We start from the raw sequence: 21,235 nt of genomic DNA on the forward strand, positions 1-21,235 counted from the left end.
GGGGGTGGTGGTGTGGGGAGCATTACGATCAGCAGGGGCAAGGCAACGCAGAGGAGAGGAAGGGACATACGCGTGGAGAAGTAGATGTAGGCGAACAGGATGATGTAGGTGGTGACCAGGGGAATGAGCTCGGCGATGCCGATCTCCTCTTTGAAGTGGACGTGCACCATGTGGTCCTCCCGCAGACTGCAGTTGACCGAGGGGTGCAGCTGTTTCAGGCGTGACCGTAGACTGCTCAGGAACCTGCAGGGCACGGGTGAGGACAGGAGAACAGGCTTAAATATCATCATTTTCCTACTTCAACGTGTGCTGTACTCCTGACCCACACCAAGACTCCCTGCTCTGTACTGGAGTTTCTCTCTGCTTTCTACAGCTTCAGCTGTTAAAACTTATAATACTGCAAATTGTGTGCATCTGTTGCAAGTTAAAGTTCCTCTCAAGTTAGCATAATTCTATTATCCCCCTGAATAGATAAAGTGGATTTGCTCTGAATGTTTCATCTTTGGTTGCCACTAGAGGAACAAGGACAGTTATTTTCACTCTCCCCCCACATATGCTGGAGAGCGTTTTTTTTCCCATTTTAATCCTACCCTTTCGAAAAGAAACTGTTTGCAAAATGTGATATGTGAAGATTTCCATGACAACTCTTTTGTTATGTAAAATAAAAGTGATTTATTGACAGAATGATTGTGTGGTTGATGTAAGGACCTTCATTACAGTCACAATTAATCGATTTCATTTTCTCACCAACAACATTAATGAGCTACTCCCAGAGACCAGCCTGACAGAGAGTAATAGTAGATTGAATATTATTCCAGAAAAGGGGGGTGGAGAGACTGGAAGAGAGGAAAAAAAGGAAGAAAGGGAGCGCCCGCTGCCTGTGTGCTAACCTGGCATCATAGCTGCTCAGTGCCATCGTGATGGTGTAGGTGACCACCCTCTTCCTGCTGTACAAACTCAGTTTCCCAGGGACACCAAACAGCAGGTCTGAAACAATATCAAGCATAAGGTCAGCAGCAATAATGTCAATATTGTCTTAGTACTGTTAACCGCTAACAAGCAAATACACACTGAACCATAAACGCACACAGAGAACAACTGGGCTGAAACTGTGTCAGCAGAACAGTTTCAATATGGCACACACAAAATGGAGTAGCTAAGGCAACACAGATGAGATAAGCCTCTGCCCCCATCAGTCACAGATGGGGAAATAATAATGGTTCTTTGAATATTCACAATAAGCTAGATGACATCCTTAGGGGGTTCTCCTTTCAGAAGATGAATAGCTGGAAAAGGAGGCCAGTCCTGCTACACCCTCTCTCACCTCTCAGTGTGGCGGAGGTGTGCAGGCCTTTGGGCTCATGCTGGTGGACTGTCTTCAGGAGGTCCGGGTCTGAATCAAACAGCTCCCGTTGGTTCTGCCAGTAGTTGCCGGGGGAGACCAGCAGGCAGCCGTGTTCCGGCAAAACCGCCTGCATGCGCCGTAACCCCGGTAACAGGTCCGTCACCTGCAGGCAGAGCGCCTCCAGACTGCGGATCCCAGAACTGCAGCACGAGAAAGACACAGAGGGAGAAAAAGATGGAGGGAGTGGAGAGACAGACACAGAGGAAAAGAGAGTGGAAGAGGGACACGAATATGGAGAAACGGAGGGAATTAAGGTGAATTAATGGAATAAGGGAAAGAGGGAGCAAGTCAGAGCATCAGTGACTATGAAAACTAAGAGGCAGGATTGGCCAAGCTTCACAACTCTTTTCATTAATACAATGGCTTTTAAGCAATGGATAAAAACAAAGTAACTCCTTTACAAACCAGCTCCTCTGAGCTAATTCTAATGAAAAGAGAGACTAGAGCAAAGAACAAGCCTACACCAAGTGTGGGGGCGGAGTAGGATGGGGTGTCAGATGAAGAGTATTACCTGTCGGAGTGCACATGGTTGCGTATCTCCTCCAGCAGGGCGAAGACACGCCCCAGAGGAGATCGGTAAGCATCAACCGGGACCAGCTTGCTGTCCCAAGGAGAGACAGCTGCTTTGACCAAGACTTGCTGGATGTAGGCCACCGGAGGACCACGATACTGTGGGGGAACACAGAGGTATCAAGGGAAGGATGGTCCCTGTCATGGAAACGCCATTCTTTGAGATTTGAACTATTCTTCCCTATCTAACCGTCATCAGACATATGGCCGTGTATACATATTGGGATATTCCACCTACCAAATACCTGGGTTCTTAGTTAACTATCAATGGCTATGCAACTGCTAAAGTTTAATAATGCAGCGAATATGAAGACATTTTAAAAAATAAGAAAAAAATCTTCATACGTTTCATCAGCTAAAATTCAGATCAGTCCCAAGGATGCCTTACCAGGTTTGCCCATTAGGGGTCAGTATTTTCTGTTTAGCCAGTGGATTGGGGGGGGGGGGGGGGGGGGTGCCTACATCTCAAATGATGTAGGCAGATCTCTTGTTAACGGCTAAGGAATGCGATTGCCTCCGGCTAGCATGCAGCATTCTAAGCACCCTTTCGCACGGGAGTATACAGGGCATAGTGCATGGGAACAGTGGTGCCTGTGGTTGGGGATGTCACATATAGATGTACAATGTATTGCACAGTAGTGTGGTGCAGAGTCGTGATTTTAACCGTTTGTGTGCGCGCCTGTGCCTGAGTCTTACCCACTCCGGACGCTCCCCTGGGTCTCCCTGGGGCTCCTGGGATGGGACAGTGTAGTCTCGTACGCTTGTGGTGAACTCCACTGGCCCTGTCCCAGGCAGGGGCAGCTTCAGCAGCGGGTAACTACGGGCAGGAGAGGGGGGGTGATGATGGGAGACATGAAAGGGGGGGGGGGGGGGGGGGGCAGCACAGGTTTAGTGGTGACTTCATAAAAGTGGGAATTTGAGCAAGAAACATTTGATGTGATGTGTTTAAAGAAGACATGAACGATCGAGCTTTCTCAGCCTAGGATCCAGCCTGCCTCCTCAAACTGATGACAAAAATGCCTGCCTTAATACCAACCAGAACCTTTTTTAAGGGGGAGCTGCCAAATGCCAAATCCTGGCCATTTTCCATGCATGGTTCTCTGATCATTTAGCCATGCATAAGAACCTGAGAATATTAGTATGCATTTGTGCGTGAAATATGCCTAAGACAGTGATAATAAAAACCCATTCCATGGGCCATCACCACATCTGAATCTGGTGTAGAAAAAACACCAAAGAAAATACAAACACTGAACAGGACCAATCAGAATGATATCCTCGCTCATATTTGGCAATATACTGCACATCTGAATGTTTTCAAATGACTTTCCCTTCCCCATAAAACATGGAGCCCAACAAATAAACCTGTATGGGCTCTCAGAGACCCACAAACTCAACATCATGTTATAATTGTACTTCAAAAATGAAATGTAATTGGCTATTATGTTACTATTTTGCTGCTGTTTTTTGTGAATATCTTTTTGTTGTGTATATATTTATTTATTTAACCTTTATTTCACCAGGTAAGTCCTGGTCAGATAAAAATCTTTTCAAAAGGAGACCTTGCCAAGAAGTAAGTAACACACAATTATAGACAAAAAAACTACAACATAAAATATATGCATATAAATTCTGAATGACTCTGGCATTACATTACAACCATTTGTATTGGAGACATTCTGCAATTTGCTCTGTCACTAATTCAATTCAAAGGGCACTCAACTAAATCTAATTTGATGCTTATTTATGCAACGTGTCGTTGAATGTTTTCCAATTTGCGGGGTTTGAGCCAAAAAAAAAAAAAAAAACCTTGGAAATGGAAAGGGCACTCGCACCGAGGCCCACGTTACGGGGTTGCATAACGTGTTTAACTGATGAGGCTCAACAGGAATCCGCAGACTGCATTCCTAGGGCGTGGCCACGTTTACCTCTTAAAAAGAGAGTGGAAGAGAGGGAAGGAGGGAGGGAAAGAGAGCGAGCACGTGTGGAGCTTGGGCCTCCTTGGATCTCCTGAATTACCAAGAGACCTGCTTCCCCTCCTCTCCTGGGGTTGGGCTAGCTCTTTTAATAGCATAAACCCTCCAAAGGCCAAACCACTTTACCCCAGCAGGAGGGGGTGTGGGATGGTGGCGGCTTACTTCGTGTTCCGCTGTACAAGATTGACCACATTCTTTGCATCTGACTGGCAGAGCGGCTGGAGACAGGATTTTGTTAGCCGGAAGCACTCCTAAATCACAGCTCTGAAAGATTTAGCACCGATCACGCTGCTTCGGCAAACTGCAAGCACGCTGTTCCCCGGGGGGGGTTTACAGTAGGCACAGTATCAGCCATGCTGTTTAGAGTGTTAGCGCTTATAGCTGATACCACACTCACTGCATGGTCATGCAGTTCCATTCCAGCACAAACACCAGGCGTGGCATGAAGTAGCGTTTCTCTATGTGGAGACTTCTTGATATTGTCCACTCTTCAATACAATACAGACATGAAATGCTTTGGTCATGTTTTCCTTTTTTTCTAACAATATCAGGGGGATAGACTCAAAACAATCTGATTTCATGACTGAGACCAAAAAAACACAAATGATTTCCTAATAACTACATGAATAAGTTATTTGAATAATTATTGCTATAATTGTTTCATGATTATTACTAGATTTAATCATCACTAGAATCATTGCACAGAAATTAATATTAATATACTAATAAATTCAGAGTGTATGATAATTCTTTTTAATTGTTCATTTCTGCCAGCTATATTGTGCATTCATAGCTGTATACAACCATTTTCTGGGTTTCTAAATTGTCCTGGACAATCTCTAGCTACTTAGCAGATTGTGTTTGGGTCAGTGTGCACCTTCACAAAGGCGGTTTTGTTCATATAGCAGACCTTCCTCCAGGCAACTGGAGGTGACCGCAGACACAGGTCATTTTCTCAGGGTCACTTTCTCACAGCCATTTGCCAGCACTTCACTTTTAACACACTTTCAAAAACCAACACAGCCAAAATGTCCTAGAAGTATCAGTACAACTGTATCAGAGTTTCTACTGTCCTTAGTGCACTATGTGGCTTGTGGTGTGAAAAACACCCGTTGGCTGCATGCAAATGTTGGATTCCTCAACTACTCCTGTGTGAGTGTAGAGGTTGCTGCGGTGATAATTGGCAATTAAAAAAAAAAGTTTGTGTAAAGGGGGAGAAGCATATAAAAAAGGAGTTTCTACAGTCCAAACTGTTCATTTAACATTTCTGGTTCTCTTCTTTGCTCTCCTGTCCCTTTGATGCCACCAGGTGAAACCCGCTGATTCATGACCGAGGGTCTATTTTATCCAGCTGTGCCGACATGCATGACTTTAGCATTCCATCACCCTACTCCCCTCCCTAGCTCTAAATTCCCCACGTCTGACTGCCCCATCCCCCCTGCCCTGGCTCTCCCAGACAAATGAGTAAATGAGTGAGTGAATTAAATGACCTTCAGGTCTAAATCCTAACATAATTTTTATACTGCTGTGCCCACTTTTCTCAGGACCCTCTGATCTCCCCTGCTATTACCTTAGTGACAGTGGAGCTAATGGGTTCAACAGGGCAGAGGTGAGGGACCATCTGTTTTATGTAGTGGCAATGAGTCCTGCAGCGAAGATGAAAGGGCCTTGCTCTACAACGGTTCCTGTTCTCATCTGGAAATTCACACACCCTCACATGCATACGCTCTCTCTCACACACACGCACACACACACAAACAGGAACACACACACATTCAGACAGACATACACAGACATACACACATACACACACAGACACATGCACAAAACAGGAACATGCACATGAATGCATATGGACTCACCAGCAGGTCAGGATGCAGACTGCAGTGAAGACGATGATGGGGACGGGGTAGGACGCGCACAACAGGCCGTGTCGGTAGAAGCCAGCCGAGATCTTCTGACGCAGCTTCTCTCGCACCGTCATCCTGGGGGGCGGGGTCAGCTGGCTGCCATCGGGCGGGGTTGCCGTGCGGCCGAGAGAAAGGCACCGGGGGGCATCCAGGGATCTGTGCAAACGGGCAGCGTGTCGGCGTCACACGGCCCCCACACGGACAGATGTTAATGTATACTCATGCAGTGCGCATACACACATGCACAAGACCCTCATGCGGAGTGGTGACGTCAACGGCACAATCCAACTCAAGCCAATGCTCACGACACACAACCCCAGACACAATTTTACTCAAAAAAAAACCCCAACAAAGCAATAGTTTATTACACAAAAGCACAATGCAACCCAATAAAAATGGAACACAGTCAACCAAACATGACACAGTAGAAGGCAACATAACACGACACGAAGCAGCAGAGTACAAGACAACAAAACAAGACAAAGAAAACTTATGCAAAACAATGCATTTCAAAAGAATGGGACACAAAGCAAAACACAGCTCAACACACAAAGCAATGCAAACCCTTGGAAAAGAACACAGCAGAACAACACAATGGGACACCACTGAACTATAACATGACAGAGCACAAAACAGTGTGCTACAACACAAACAAACACGCTCCATCACACCACAATGCAACACGGCACACAGACACATCACAGGGGGAACACAGAGCAAAACACTCCCATCTGCCTCAGAGCTGCAGGGTCCTTCATTGCATAACTGAATCAATTACCGTTTATAGAGTAAGCTGGGCCCGAATCCAGAATGACAGAGAATGACTATGGCATGGGAGGGTTTTTAAACGAGTCTGGCTCTGCCGACCCCCTCAACCGTGTGCTGTTTTTCCTGAACCAGTATCTCTGAGACAGCAAGTTTGTCAGAGCAGTCCAAAATTTTCTGCCCTGTCTTTGCTGGGACTCTGGGCTTTGTTCCTTGGACCTATTTATATCCCCCAAAGCACAAGCTTTTACAGGCTTTATTTGCGGCCCGTAGCTCAGACAGAGGTCTTTTGTCAGCTGGCTGCGTCTGCGACTGCGCAGCTCTGCTCAGGAGAGCTGCAGAACCTTCCCGTTTGGAAACCTCAGAGTAACAAGGACTCGCACACATACACATACACACCACACCGTACAAGACAACAAAAACATTAAAGCACACAGATGCAGCAGCAGGACCTGCTAGCATACAACACCTGCACTCGTGTACGGCAAATCAAGCAACACAAAGGCTCCGGCTAACAAAACTCACCCCCCAGAAAACAAACTAATCACAGGGAAAAACAGAGCAGCTACATCTGTGTGCGCATAGCTTAAAGGAATTACTCCAGGATGCTTACTTTTCCTCGTTTCAGAAATACATCACCACTCTGACTGTGTTACAGTCAATGTCTGCATTTTACAATGTTTATTATTGTATCTGAAAGTGCAAAAGCCTCCCCCACACCTCCCATCTGGGCATGTGCTTGGTCCCAGATGGCTTTGGCCCTGTGAGGGTTTTGCGACCTGAGCAATCAGGAATGAGCCTCTGCACCCAATGGCAGGTGCTGACATGGCAGGGATAAGGCTCTGCAAACCTAAGACTGGCACTACGTAATGGGTCTTCAACCTCTCCAGAGACGTCCTTCACCATGCCACAAATATAAGCATCCACAAAAAAGGTATCATATGCACTGGCACTGTGGCTTTCTCTGTACATGCACCCAGGGGGTTACTTGAGGGTAAAGAAGGGCCCATTCTGGCAAGTGCTCAACGTCTGTGTCAGTGAGCTAATCCGGGATTGATCTGGTCAGGGCAGAGAGAACAGGGCTCGATTCCAGCAGCGGCCGGGACAGGACGGGCCTTTCTCCTTCCGGCTGCGCGGCTCGGGAGGCTTAGCCCGGGGCACATACTGTACACCACACTGTACACCCCCATCCAGAGTCAACACGGGCCAGAGAGGGCGTAACGCGGCATTACTCAAAACCGCAGAGCCTCTCGTGAGCGAGCAGAGACGTCAAACGGGCACGTGCCGCAACTCACACACACACAGCGAGGAGGCCGCTTAAAACGGGGCTAATGACACACCACGCGCTCCGTTTCCAGAATGCGCTAAGAACCTCCACACCCCTGGAGACTTCTCTCAACAGCCTTAAGGAGAGGCGCGACCTCCACCCCCTACCCACCACAACCTCCACCGCTCTCCTGGGCATTTCTACATCTAGCTGTGACACATACGTCACACCAAACACACACACACACGTTCGTAAACACGCACTTTCACACACACACTTTCACAAAACACACTCTCTCACACACAGACACACTTGCATCATACCCTGTAGAGCAGACATTGGTAAACACAGCGCTGCGAATTTTCAACCTAAGGGTCAGTACACTCTCCTTTGTCTAGGAGGGTTGCCAAACCAAAGGCGACTAAAACAACAACACTACCAAAACGCTACTCCTGTTTGCAGAGCCAGAATAGAGCCTGTGTTCAGCGGGATGGGGAGGGAGTGGAGACACTGAGCCAAAGGCCGATTCCGGCGGGGGCACTGGGCGCGGTCTGCCTTCGCCCTTGTGTTTGTCAAACTTCACGTCTAGCTGGCCACAGACAGAGCTGGACCTTCAGTGGCAGATTTGACACGTGGAGTGACTGGGGTCACTCTCACTACACAGTGGGGATGGAGGACTGTGCTTCTGAACCCACAGCTCACTGGCTCTGCACATTATTCCACCACCTCAGCAGCACTGCACTGTTGTCTGTGTTTGGCCCGGAAAATCATCTTCCGTCTGTGACTCTGTGGGCCACTTCACTAAAAATAAAGGTTACAAATTCTTTTTTTTTAAGCTTTTTTTAGTTATTAATCTCATTGACTGCCAAAATCAGTTACACTAACAAAAAACTCTTTCTTTGTTACTGTGCTGAGGTTATGAACACAGCATGCTGCAAAAAGACTGAGTATGAGCACAAAATGAAACTGCTCAAAATGTGAGGCTAACAATAACCTGACACGTGGTGGTGTTACTGTGCTGAAGGAACTGTGACATCCGATGTGAACCCAACCCCCCTATTCCTACTGAAATTAAGCTAATTTTGTGTCACTGTGGGCTCTAAATCATTATCGGCAGATGAATGACCCCAGGGCACAGCTTTATCAAGGAAAGAATACCTTAACCGTCTGACCATCTCGAAAGCCTCAGGTAAATGTATTTCTTAAGCAAATGATTGTCTCCCGCTAGTCGGCTGAGGGTCCGAAATGAACACCTTCCGGCCCTCTGGCGGGTTAATGTTGCTGGGTCACTAGCCGTGGGTGCTTTTTTTGCATAAATAAATAAAAATAACACGGCTTCCTGTGTTAGTCAAACAACCGTTGTGAAACGCAAGATGACCAAAGTGCGCACCACTTTCGTTCCGGTTATTATTTACTTACTGTGGGTCATGTCAATGGCAGGACCCCTCTGTCGTTTTCCAGTTTTTTTATGTAAATTCTTCTACCGCAGGAAGATTCCATTTGACTTGACTAATAACTCGATAGTTTTAGTGTGAGAAGTAGTTATCTATCCTTTACCATGTCTGTCAGGTCGCATATTTTGTTATCTGATTTAAAATTATGGAGACACATTAGGTCCGTCAAGCCCTGTAAGAAGTGCAAACATCAGGACGGTGAGAAACATGACAACTATTGTGTGAAAAGAAGTACGCAAGTAATGTCTTGTCTGGCTAGCTTGCTAACTTTCTAGTAGTAATAGCAAACACTACTGTGTTTGCTGTGCGTTCCAGCTGGCTAGCTACATAGCTAGCAAGACTGGCTAATAATATACGATGTTGCTAACACCGCCATGGAGATGTGTGCCTCGCAGGATCCAGTTAAATGTAGCTTGATTTCCTCTGTGGCATTTAGCCTCTGATAAATTATTTTAAGTGTTCTTCGCATTTTTAAAATTACAGACAGTGTTATAACTTTAGATTGCGACCTTGTCAGGACAATCGCTGCTTAATTCAACTGTCATATATAAAAATATTGATGTGTATTATCAGTGAGTTTGAATGATTGATTCATTGATAACTTGATAACTTGATAAATTGATAACTAACAACATAATAGCTTCATTCTCACTGTAACTCATGGAGGAGCACACATTTCTGATGTCACAAAAAGGCAACCCATGCTACAATAGCATTGAGGCCAGTACATAGAACAGCTAAGAGCATGACATCGATATACTCCTTTCACATTGGCAAATGGAGTAATTAATGGTCAGCCAAGAGACAATACACAGGAGCATGGAGGAAACTGGAATTAGCATGGTCCACGTCAACTGCAGTTGGTGGGAGGAGGATGGCTGTAATAGGTCATCTCATATAAATTATTGATGGAACCACACCATTACTGGAGTTCCATAAACTAAGGAGTTGCCTTCACTGATCACACCAGCATTTCTTTACTTTCCCATCACAGATCAACAGAGAAACAAAGGAATCTTCCAACTTGATTTGGTTCTGATCAAGAAACTCTTGATTGCTTCATCTGTAATGCCTTGTACTGGAGTGGACATCCACACTATTTCTAACTGATTGATTCTTGTCTTCACTTTCTTATTTGAGGCTTGCCTTCCTGGTCGCTGGCCATTTATGTGCATGTATTGACTCAAGAGTGAAAACAGAGCCACTTCAGTCCCTTGTGTTTTGACAGAGTGTGAAAGCAAGACCCTAGAGGGCTGGAACAAGTCAGAAAGCAGTCTGAGACTGTTGTAGAGAAGGAACTGGTAACTTTTGTTCAGAGGCTTGCAAGTATGATTCCCAGTCATTCCCTACCACTGTACCTTTGTGGAAGATATTTAACCCAAACTGCTCTGATATATATTCAGAGGTACAAATGGATAAAACATTACCTATGATAAATCACTACGGAAGACTTAAAGGATCTTAAAGGAAATGAATAATTGCTGATAATGAAGCAACTAGGCATTTAACAGTACTTGCAAAAGATGTCTGCTTCCTTCTTCTCTGCTTGCATTCAACATATTTACTGTTGGATCGCTGAATTAGGCCTAAGTATGCAATTAGTAAGATTTATGTCAGATGTTACTAATCTTTCTATAATCCAGTTTTCTTCTCCCTCAAACTGACTGCACTCTTGTGCAGACATTCTCCAGGCCACAACGTGTCGCATACATTTACTCAATATGCTTTAATTATGCTTTTATGCACACATACAACAATAAACAATCTTCACTTTTTCATATGCTTCACATTTTCTTCCATGAACTCACAGCCATACTACAGCCACAGAGTATATGCGTTTAAAACAGACACCAGTAAAATGAAATGTTTTGACCTTTTGTTATTCCTACAGCAACCTACAAAAATAACCTGTAACTTGGACAGATGATGTAATTGCAAAGCCAATCCTGACATGCAAACGCACATATGCTTACATATGCACACAGATATACACGCATATACACATGTATCCAGGTGTTCTTAACCCTCAAGCAGACACTGTACACTACAAGACAAGATGATGAGTTGACAGTTCTTTCACTGAGATAACACTCTGTAAAAAGTACTGTAAAAATTAATGAATTAATGAACACCCATCCCTTTATCCCATTATAAAGATTCTATTGCCATCTCCTAAATGCAAAAAAGAAGTGCCCTTCTAATTCTACCTATGTGCATCTTAGTTGAAGCAGGGAAGTTCTAGCAGGGCTGATGGAATGCCTCTCCAGTTTCCAAAAGGTTTTGAACTGAATAATAAAAATATCAAAGGGCAAAGACAGTTTTGTCTTTCCTCAAACAATTCACTATGCAACTCATGTACAGTGAAAAGACAGATAACTGTTCAATTAGTCAATTCATTCATAGGATGGGAGGGAAATACTAATCAGACAAACATTAGCAATACACCCACAACTTGGTTATGGCTGTATCACATCCTTACAAAATATTCATATTTCATATTTCTTCAAACACATATTTACCATGAAAATACACTTTTCCTACAATGGACTGGACACTTTATCATAACAGCAAGAATTAGCACACACCTCACATAACTTATGTCCCTGCAATCACGAGTGTCTGAGTGATTCTCACAAGATCAAACAGTTGTGATGGCACAACAGGAAAAGCAAGATTAGCTTGCTAGCTACATCCACACACTTTGTATTGCCTTGGCCGGTCCAAGTATTTCCAAAGAGCGAAACTGGATATTCCCGATTGCTTAACCGGGTTTGTGCAAGGAATATGAGCCACTCCGCTTCCTCTTCGCCGACAATGTGAGAAAGCCCCTGCGAGTATCCAGACCACCTGCACGCTGCGTGACAATGGCAAAAAAAAAAAACATCAAAGGACGCGACAATGCTGGACAATTGCCAAATCAATAATAGCGCAGTTTGCGCTATCGTAGTTTGAAAGGTCAAGGATATGAAAAGCGAGATTCCCCCATTCAGGGACGTGGAGAAAAACGCACGCCCGGCTCTGCGCGCTGCATCCCAGCACGCCGTTCCACACAGTGATGCAACATCGCTGCAACACTGCAGCAACGCACTGCTAGCCACACTAGACTCGGACATCAACACTAACGCAGCAAGCTATCTTTTTGGCCTTTTAAAGTTTGATCTACAACTCTATTGACAGAAGGTAGCCAGCTACCTTCTAGCTTCTTGGCTATTTTACCTAAGCAAAACGATGACAATCACATAAGCTATATTTACTCCCCCATAACACTGCCAAGTTAGTTAGCTAGCCATGTCCCTCAGCCTTTCCCCTCTTGACACTTGGGTAGATAACTTGATTAGCTGTAACTTGCTGTAGTAGCTTGCTCACTAGTCATCTGGCTGAGTTGCAACAATATCAATATAACTGAGTAACTTTGTTGCCTTTTCCAAGAGACAGCAAATTGTGTGTAGCCTGTAAGAATGTCAACGTCGGCTAGCTAGTGAAGTAGACTAGCCAACTTAACATACCATAGCTAGCCATAGCGTGTTTATTTGGCTGCTCCCAGTGAAGTGGGGATGATAGCGCAAACTTCAACAGGTTTGTACATAGCTATCCAGCCAATGAACTTTGCTCAAGCCCGTGTGTAGTTGCCTACGAATTACAGCTGACTGCCTGGCTAATAACGTTACTATATTAGCTTGTTGGCTAATACTGATGTCTCCATGACAGCCAAGCGGCTAGCTAGCTACCCAGCTAACACGGATCGCGTGGTAGCTATGGAGACACTGTATCGCTTGCCTGTCTTTCCTTGTCAAAACAAATAGCTAAAATATGCTCACAGAGGAAAGCGCCACGGTTCCCCCAAACAGCACTCAAATACCGTAACTTATTCTGTCTCTAGATAGCTAGTCTTCCTATTAACCATCCAGACACGGCAGCCCTCAATTCCTCCAAGCCCACAGCATCTCCCCTTCTCTCCACTACACTCACGCTAACACGGGTAATGTTAGGGAAATGGACATGAATACAGGGCCTGGAGCACAGATTCAGGGCTAGCAGGCGATATAGCTACCTCTCCACAAGTAGCTTAATCAGTCTGAGGAGCCAAGAAACCGCACCCGTCCATCTACTCACCTAACTGCGCCTCTGCCGGTCCTCTGTAAGCGCTAATCCCACTGTCAAATCGGTTTTTGGAAGGAGTTATTACCGTTTGTTTTCCACGATATCGCTCCACTGGAGGGACCCTCTACTACCGTGTCATGTCACCACTGTACACAGCGGCGTGAAATCCCGGGGAGAGACCTCTCCACTTCGACCTCTCACCCCGAATCGCAAACACGAAGACTCAGTGTTGTAGCGGCCTCTGCTGGACCTTATTGAGAATGCCCCAGACGGGTGACCCTGATGTTTTTGTTTTGCTTGATGTAGAACAGCCATGGTAAGACCTCCTCGTAACGGGGGGCATAAATTGTGGTTCGATATTTCAGTCGAACGGGTGGTGCTATGACTCTCTTCAAGACTGCTGCAACACTGCAATGCTGTTTTCCAGGGATCAAAGCCACACCTTTTGCCTGTAGTAAATCTAAAATTGCACACAACAGTTTCACTAGAACCAGGAAGTTTGACTGTACGACCCTGGTTCTGGCTGCCTATCCAACAATGGACTGATGACATACAAGTACCACTGAGGTAAAGTCACATTATGGGTGCAGCTACACCTCCTTTACAGATAAGTGTTAGCTCCAACCTGTAGTGTGGTATGTTTCACCTGTTTTGGTCCCTCACAATTGGAATGCCATCTCAAACAATGCATCTGCTGTTGAGCCTCTACCTCTAAATGATGAACTAAAAATTACTCATTTTACTGCCTCCCCATTTCATTAATGGCATAAAATTGTGCAGAGGTGCTGAACTTCTATTTATATTAGTGTGTTTTGTTTTACTGCACTCTGTAGCACTTTGGAATTTTTAAAGCTTGAAGTAATAGTAATAATACATTTTTTCCCAAACCTTTTCTATATTCTATATTCAATCAATATTCAATTCAATCTCTGCAACAGACCAACTACACTACCTGTTTAAATGTCCTGGGCTGTTCCATGTCAAGCAACCAAGTTCACAGCACATGCATAGCCTCATAAAAGTTTCAGTACCTTTTCTGATAGGCATGGCCAAGGGAAGCACGTGTGGAGAAAACAAGAACTGGGACTACAGGAGAGGGCTGCCCTGGGGGCATAACCCCATCCGTGTCAGTGACACATCCATCTCCAACCAATGACGCCACCACCTCCACCGCATCACAGATGAACCAGTGACAGTTGTTTATCAAAACATGTTTATTAAAGCAAATTTGACTTTTGCAGGTGTCCCACCCATGTTCTTGGCAGTAGGTTTAAAAAGCTTAGCCTTCTGATTTATCTTATTTTTACCTGAGAGATAGATTTTTGAGAGCAGCTGAAGATCTGCTGGATTGCAGTTCTCCAATCTCTTTAAGATTATGCACTTTGTTTTGCCTAATGCCAAGTTTTTCTTTTTTGACAATACATTATTAAGTGTAGCTACTTTCATTTGGCTTTAACGAAGTATTACACATCATATTAATACCATTATGAACATGGTATTGTCACACTGCGAGGAGTTCATTAGCAAATGCAGTGCTCTTTGACAGCTGATTTGCTTCTTTTATGTAAAGAAAATGTAAAATTCCCCCAGAAAACATGCAAAAATATAACTAGTCACACATCAGGTGTCATAAAGCATTTACCTCATTTGCTTAAAACCTTTGACAACATTTACGGCATACCCACGATTGCTTTGTGTCACTTTGTGACGTGTGATGCCTTTTTTTGGATTTGGAAATGTCCATTCCTAATTGTCTGTTGGCAATGAGAGGCCACCTTTCTCATCTTTGGCAGTGCAGGTACTGGACATTTCTTGTTGTGGACTTGAGGGCCCTCACACAGGAGGAGGGGCCTCCATCATCTATACAGTGACTACTGGTCTCCGTTTCCTCCTCAGGTGCAGGCACGTCTCTCCTCAGTGTTTGGGTTGAGGTCTCAGAGCACAGCACTGGACATGCCTCGAGCGAAGAAGGACGCTCCCTTGTCATGGACTTTGTACTGGAAGAGCTTCCGCTGAGGACATCCAACGCCCCTGCTGCATCCCTGCCAGCACACCTCCACCTGGGGCACAGTCAGAAGACATTGACCTCCGTTCTGTTGGGTCCCCTTCCACCCATATCAATTCCATTTCTGCCCAACCCAATTATATTCAGCTGTGGCATACTGAGTTCAATTCAATTCTAACAGATAAGCACGGATGCATAGTTTTACCAGTGCCACTGAATACCAGTAATGTCATTCATAAATACTGGGCAATTAATTTACATCTAGCTCATCCATACATACTTCTCATCTATCCAGCACAATAAGCATCCATGTTTTTGGTACATTTGATGCTTTGCACATTCATACCATTGTAGGATTTATTAATTCATTTGAATTTACTTCTAATTGACTATTTACATTTTATTTTTACAAATGTGTTAATTACATACAAAAAAATTAGATATAAAGAAAATAATTGGGGAAAAATGGGAAAGTTATAATTCTGTTACCATAATGGTAACATGTGTTTTTAGTGAGTGAAAACACACTTGTCTTACAGTTATTATTACTCATAGTGTAGTGAAGGGCGAGAGCAGTCACCCACCCGGCCTCAAACCCGGGTCTATGGGGTACCAACCATGCAACTTTGACCGCAACGCCAAAGAGCCAGGCTCTTTGGTGTCGCAGTCAAACACTCCGTAGACCCAGAGGCTGTTGACCAACGGTGTGAGGGACCCCAGAGATGGGTGAAGCACGGTGTGAGGGACCCCAAGGATGGGTGAAGCACTGGTGAGAGGGGACACCTCGGTGTGTGAAGCGCATGGGTGCGCTTCCCGAAGGGGAGGGCAGTGTGACAGAGTGCTGTCACTATGGTTGAGTATGCGCTCTGACTGCCATACCAACGAGCCTGGCTCTTTGGTGTTGCGGTCAAAGTCGCAGGGTTGGTACCCCATAGACCCGGGTTTGAGGCCGGGTGGGGTGACTGCTCTCGCTCTTCGCTACACATAGACCTACCTGCCCATGAATGTCTTTGCAATAGCCAGTGGGGAGGCCTTCCACTCGCAGTGCCAGGCTGCACTGGTGGGTGAGACCCTTCAGGAGCCACTCAGAGCCTTCTTCATCACCTTCGTCCTCTGCCTCATCCTCACCTCTTACTAGTATCACCATATTGCCCTGCAGAGACAAGCAGGTGACAGTCAAGAGACCACAGACTTTCACTGTGTATGTGTGTGGGGTTATATTCATCAAAAGAATTCAGAACCTAGAATTTAGATATCAGTTTAGTACGTGCCAAACCTGTGTATGCGTGTGCCTGTGCACATGCATGCATGTGTGTTTATCATGTGTAAGCACTGGCAAGATCATGTTGTGGCAGTTTATTTACATTTTACATTTATTCATTTGGCAGACACTCTTATCCAGAGTGACCTGCAAAAAGTGCATTTAGTCAGGTTAGGCATGTAGCCATTTAGATACTGAATCATAAGTGCAATACATGTAAAACAGTACTATTGTGGGTATCATTGCCATAATGAACAAAAACACATATTATTATTGCCATTTTCAAGTACCACTCTACGCATTACATGGCATTACAGTTGCAGAGCAGACGTGATTATCCAGACTTACTGTAACTGAACGGTATTCATCTAAACATCTGGATACTTTACTGAGGAAATTCAGGTTATGTGCGTTGCCCAATGGTTCAACAGCAGGACCCCACAGGGGAATCGAATCCCCACCCTTTGAGCTACAAGCCCTGCTCCTTACCACTATATGACAATGCTGTTCGTGTTTATGTTTGCATTTGTGAGCGTTAAGTATGTTAACAACCTACCGCTCTATTACTTCACCCTCTCTTACTATGCATATTTGTATGCAGTAGTATACGTATGTGTAAGTATTACAGCATGCACCCTTAGAATGAGTGGCTCACTGACCTGCTGCTTGGAGCACACAAAGGCTCTGCAATAGTGGGCAAAGTCCAGCACCGCTCCTGCCCTGACGCCAAGACTCAGCAACACTGTCAGGTCATCCACGATCAGCACCGGGGGTCCCCATTCTGCCACTTCACTCCCGCTCATAGACCCCTGCACAAACTCAAAGACTCTCCGCAGGTCAGAACGGGGAGAACTATGAGAGGGAAAGAAGGAGAGAGGGAGAGGGATGGAAGAAAAAAACAGAAGAATGAGCGGCGCCAACACAAATCAGCCTGGTGGTAACACATGCCACGCACCTGCATATTAACAGAACTGAGAAGTCAGTGGTCACATGGACAGAAACATAATGGTAACAGAACCATGCAGACAGAGCAGAAAATACAAATGACCCTGTCAAGTCAAATTGAACACACTCCCTGACAGTCAGAGAGACACTGGTAAACCTGGCAGACAGACCAACCCAGCAGAATAACACGACAGACACATATCGGAGAGTTTTTGTGTTTTTGTGAGTGATCAGTTGGGTACCTTAAGAAGTCCAGGGTGTGTGATCCAGACCTCGTCCCATCTTGCAGCAATATTCCCAACGCATCCTTTAGCCCCTCCAGAAACACAAGCTGTCCTTTGTCCCTGGCCTGTGCCAGGCTCACACCCTGAATACACACAGACACACATGGTAAATTCACACTCATGCGAACACACTCACACACACAAAGAATACCACATTTGAGGACTATACTCACCAGTCTCTGGCCAACTGCACTATAGTGACTGAAAGACTGCACCAGCCCCAGGAAGCACACCTTACAACCGGCTGTAACATCCATACACACAAAGGTAAGCATGACAAACGATAATGGACTCTGTTTTATGAGCTCAATCATGGTTTGTGTGTTCAGGAAAGTCAGGCTACCCTCCTGAAATAATACAAAATTACGTTTGCCATTTGTCTTCATAAAACATATCATACGTTAACATATTTTATATTCATGTATCTTTCTGGTTCATGTTAGAAATCCCCACTCACCTCGCAGGTAGAAGGATAGAAAATGGTGGATGAGAAAGGAGGCATCCGCTTTTCTGTCAGACACAAGGATACACTCTCCCTGCAAAAACAAAACAACCACGAGGCTAGCCAAGGCATTCATTCACAGATATCAAACCGCCTCTTCATTGTCATAAATATAATAACGTCTCCCCACCCTGACCCAGATATTGTGTTGTATTACCTGCGGGCAATTCTCTGGACAGGCGTTGAGGATGCTATTCAACTCGGAAAACATTTTGCGGAGAGATTCAGGGGGACGCTACTCTGTGACGCCGGGCTGGGCTGTCCGGAATCAGAATACACTATCGTAGTTATTAGCATTTAACATCAATTTCACACGCAAATTGAAACGTAGCTACGTTTCCACATAGATAGAAAACGCTAGCTAAAAAGTTGGTTAGCTGGCTGTAACCCTTTCTTGCTGTAGGAGGCATGATTTTGCCAGAGATAAATATCTGTTTCCCTGTTTGGTAAATATACATGTGGTAATTATTTTAGAAATGAGCAGTATAAATTAATCGGTTAATATGCTTTGTGTTTGGTAAATACGTCGCTAGCCAGCTACTCACTACACAGTGAGTACACATGCTTGCTAGCTAGAACTCTAGCTTTGACAGCTGATGCACAGCTATCTGTACAAACCTGAAAATCCGTTTCGTTTACAATCTGTAAGTCTGTGGTCCTGTCAGATGAATTTTGTATTAGCTAATGCCCAGCTTTAGTATGTTTTTATGTCTCCAAATTGACTCTGATTTCACACAGTCGCCCATTCAGACCGTTTCCATTGAACGCGGTGATATCCGCTAGCTAGCTGGCTAGCTAGCGAACTCATAATTTGTATCGTGGACACAGAGGGACAATCTTTATATGTGTGCGGAATTTTAAGACGCGTTTCAATAACTCAAAAATTCGGAGGTCGCAGGAGGCTGTCAAATCTCTTCTCTCCTCGCTATTATCTATCCGCTAACGCTTTTTGCGCTTCAAAGGGCCAGGTTAGCGACATGTCCAAATCATGTACAGAATCTTGAATATTTCATTATTTAACTATTGATATCAATGTGACACCAGCTTAACGATATAGGATACATTGCGATAACGTCATATACTAAAGAGGAAGTATTTCAAACGCATTCTACATAGTATTCCTGCCTAGTAAATGCAAGACCATGTCTGTTATTTTAAGAGAATGAATGGTACTCAATGATTAGTTTCAGGCATGTATTCATGTGTGTGTGTGTGTGCGTGTCCGTGTGCGTGTGTCCATCCACATGCAATCACAAATTATGTATGAGGGTGAAATCCATATAATTTTATTTCGTGTCACTATGCTAACTATAAGAATGGAGAAATCCAGCAAGATAAACAGGGAGTCAGATATATTCCTTGTCATGTGTGGAACAGGTTTGTAAAATGTTAGGATTGTGCATTAAATTGTAAATTTTTTCATTCTTATCTTTTGAAATGTTTGTTAAATTGCACATGTCATGCAATATAATTTATCAAAATGTTGTTGAGCCAGGACTTATTTTGATTTCACAACTGTGTCATGTGTAGTCAAAGAAGTCCAAAGGGTGTATGATTGTGAATTATTATGATTGATGTTCTGCAAATTTTTAAAAATAATAAAAAAAAACAATAATAATAATATGGCCACCAAACCATTAGTGCTTCGACCTGTAATAAGATTACCCCCATTCTGACACAATTTCCCCACCTGAACCCATTTTCTTGTGCCTGTTTCCCTGTGAAAAGATTTTTTTCCTTCATACATTGTAACTGTTGTCATGGGACACATCTGAGTAATGCCTTGAAACTCCGGATGGATGTGGAGGGAGGGAAGCAGGGTTAGAGAGAGAAGAAGAAAATGAAATCGGGAAGATTGGTGGGAACTGGCTTGTGCTACCGGGTTACTTGTAACTTATGACCATTCCTGCATGTGCAACTGTATTGCCAGGTTCGCACATAAAGAAGAGCAGTGATGGTGGAGGGGTTGTGTGTGAAAATAACATGTGATGGGAGATGGAGGGCAGGGAGGCCTTGGCAGAGAGGAAAGTGGGATACACACAAAGAGGGGTCTGTGAAGCTGAGAGGAGGGGGACAAAAGCACAGGGCCAGGGTTATACCCTCCCTTTCCCTGCACTCTGTCACCTCACTCTTTCCTTGCAATGCAAATGAGCGGGTTTGTTCCTTTTGTGGGGAAAAGTAAAAGTGGTTGCACAGCAGCGGGGACCGGGGGACCACAGGACAGCAGGAGCGTACCAGCAGACAAAGCTGCCTCTTCCACCTTCCACACAGTTCACACAAAAGACTTGAGCTTACTCCCTACAACAGGAAAGACTGGCAGAGGGAATGACACTCATGCCTCAGCATACAAACACTTACTCTGAACTATCATTCTGAAAGTGATTTGTTTCTTTTTGAGAGCCACTGCAGTTCTTTGGGCCAGTACACTGTAGAATTACATATATGATCTGTTCGTATTTAATGGTGTTATTAATTATTTTCTTTTTGAAAAAAAAAAGTCGTGGTGAAGACAAATTGTTAGGCTATATTGTACTTGTCAAAAGCACAACAGATATTACATTCTGTTTGGAATCTATTTTGATCAATTTGAACATTTCCAGCTCTATTAGTTATTAGGCTTATTATTTATTATAACAATTTTATCATGATGTGAAGGTAACCCAAAAAGTCCTGCCCATGTCCTGGCTCAGTTAGCTGCAGTATACTAGTTAACCACCAGAGGGTGAAAAAGACATGCTGAAAACATGTTATACTTTATCATTGTTGCCAATTTCTCTCTGCTCATGTGAT

General features: G+C 44.4%; 2 protein-coding genes across 3 annotated transcripts in view; both read right to left on the bottom strand.

Moving 5' to 3' along the window:
• The window catches only part of LOC118784469 (SREBF chaperone), a 30,032-nt gene extending 16,418 nt beyond the window's left edge, over positions 1–13,614 (bottom strand). The window contains exons 1-7 of the mRNA XM_036538709.1: positions 13,461–13,614; positions 5,814–6,017; positions 2,672–2,792; positions 1,917–2,074; positions 1,325–1,545; positions 891–987; positions 71–243 (exon numbers count right to left, since the gene is read on the bottom strand). Coding sequence (XP_036394602.1) covers positions 71–243; positions 891–987; positions 1,325–1,545; positions 1,917–2,074; positions 2,672–2,792; positions 5,814–5,935 — 892 coding nt within the window. The 5' untranslated portion in view covers positions 5,936–6,017; positions 13,461–13,614. The remainder of the gene's footprint in view (positions 1–70; positions 244–890; positions 988–1,324; positions 1,546–1,916; positions 2,075–2,671; positions 2,793–5,813; positions 6,018–13,460) is intronic.
• A 1,078-nt stretch (positions 13,615–14,692) lies between these two features.
• elp6 (elongator acetyltransferase complex subunit 6) lies at positions 14,693–19,234 on the bottom strand. Of its 2 annotated transcripts, none has more exons than XM_036539532.1 (8): positions 19,064–19,234; positions 18,603–18,703; positions 18,401–18,479; positions 18,117–18,187; positions 17,902–18,026; positions 17,374–17,566; positions 16,448–16,606; positions 14,693–15,508 (listed from the first exon to the last, which is right to left on the bottom strand). In XM_036539532.1, exons 2-8 carry the CDS (start codon positions 18,654–18,656, stop codon positions 15,383–15,385), a joined length of 807 nt encoding a protein of 268 aa, XP_036395425.1. In that variant the 5' UTR covers positions 18,657–18,703; positions 19,064–19,234; the 3' UTR covers positions 14,693–15,382. The 2 variants fall into 2 exon arrangements, with proteins under 2 accessions (XP_036395425.1, XP_036395426.1); XM_036539533.1 differs by having other exon boundaries at positions 18,603–18,723.
• Positions 19,235–21,235: the final 2,001 nt, after the last annotated feature.

The sequence above is a fragment of the Megalops cyprinoides genome, chromosome 10 (genome assembly GCF_013368585.1).
Source record: "Megalops cyprinoides isolate fMegCyp1 chromosome 10, fMegCyp1.pri, whole genome shotgun sequence".
NCBI classification, from domain to species: Eukaryota; Metazoa; Chordata; class Actinopteri; order Elopiformes; family Megalopidae; genus Megalops; species Megalops cyprinoides.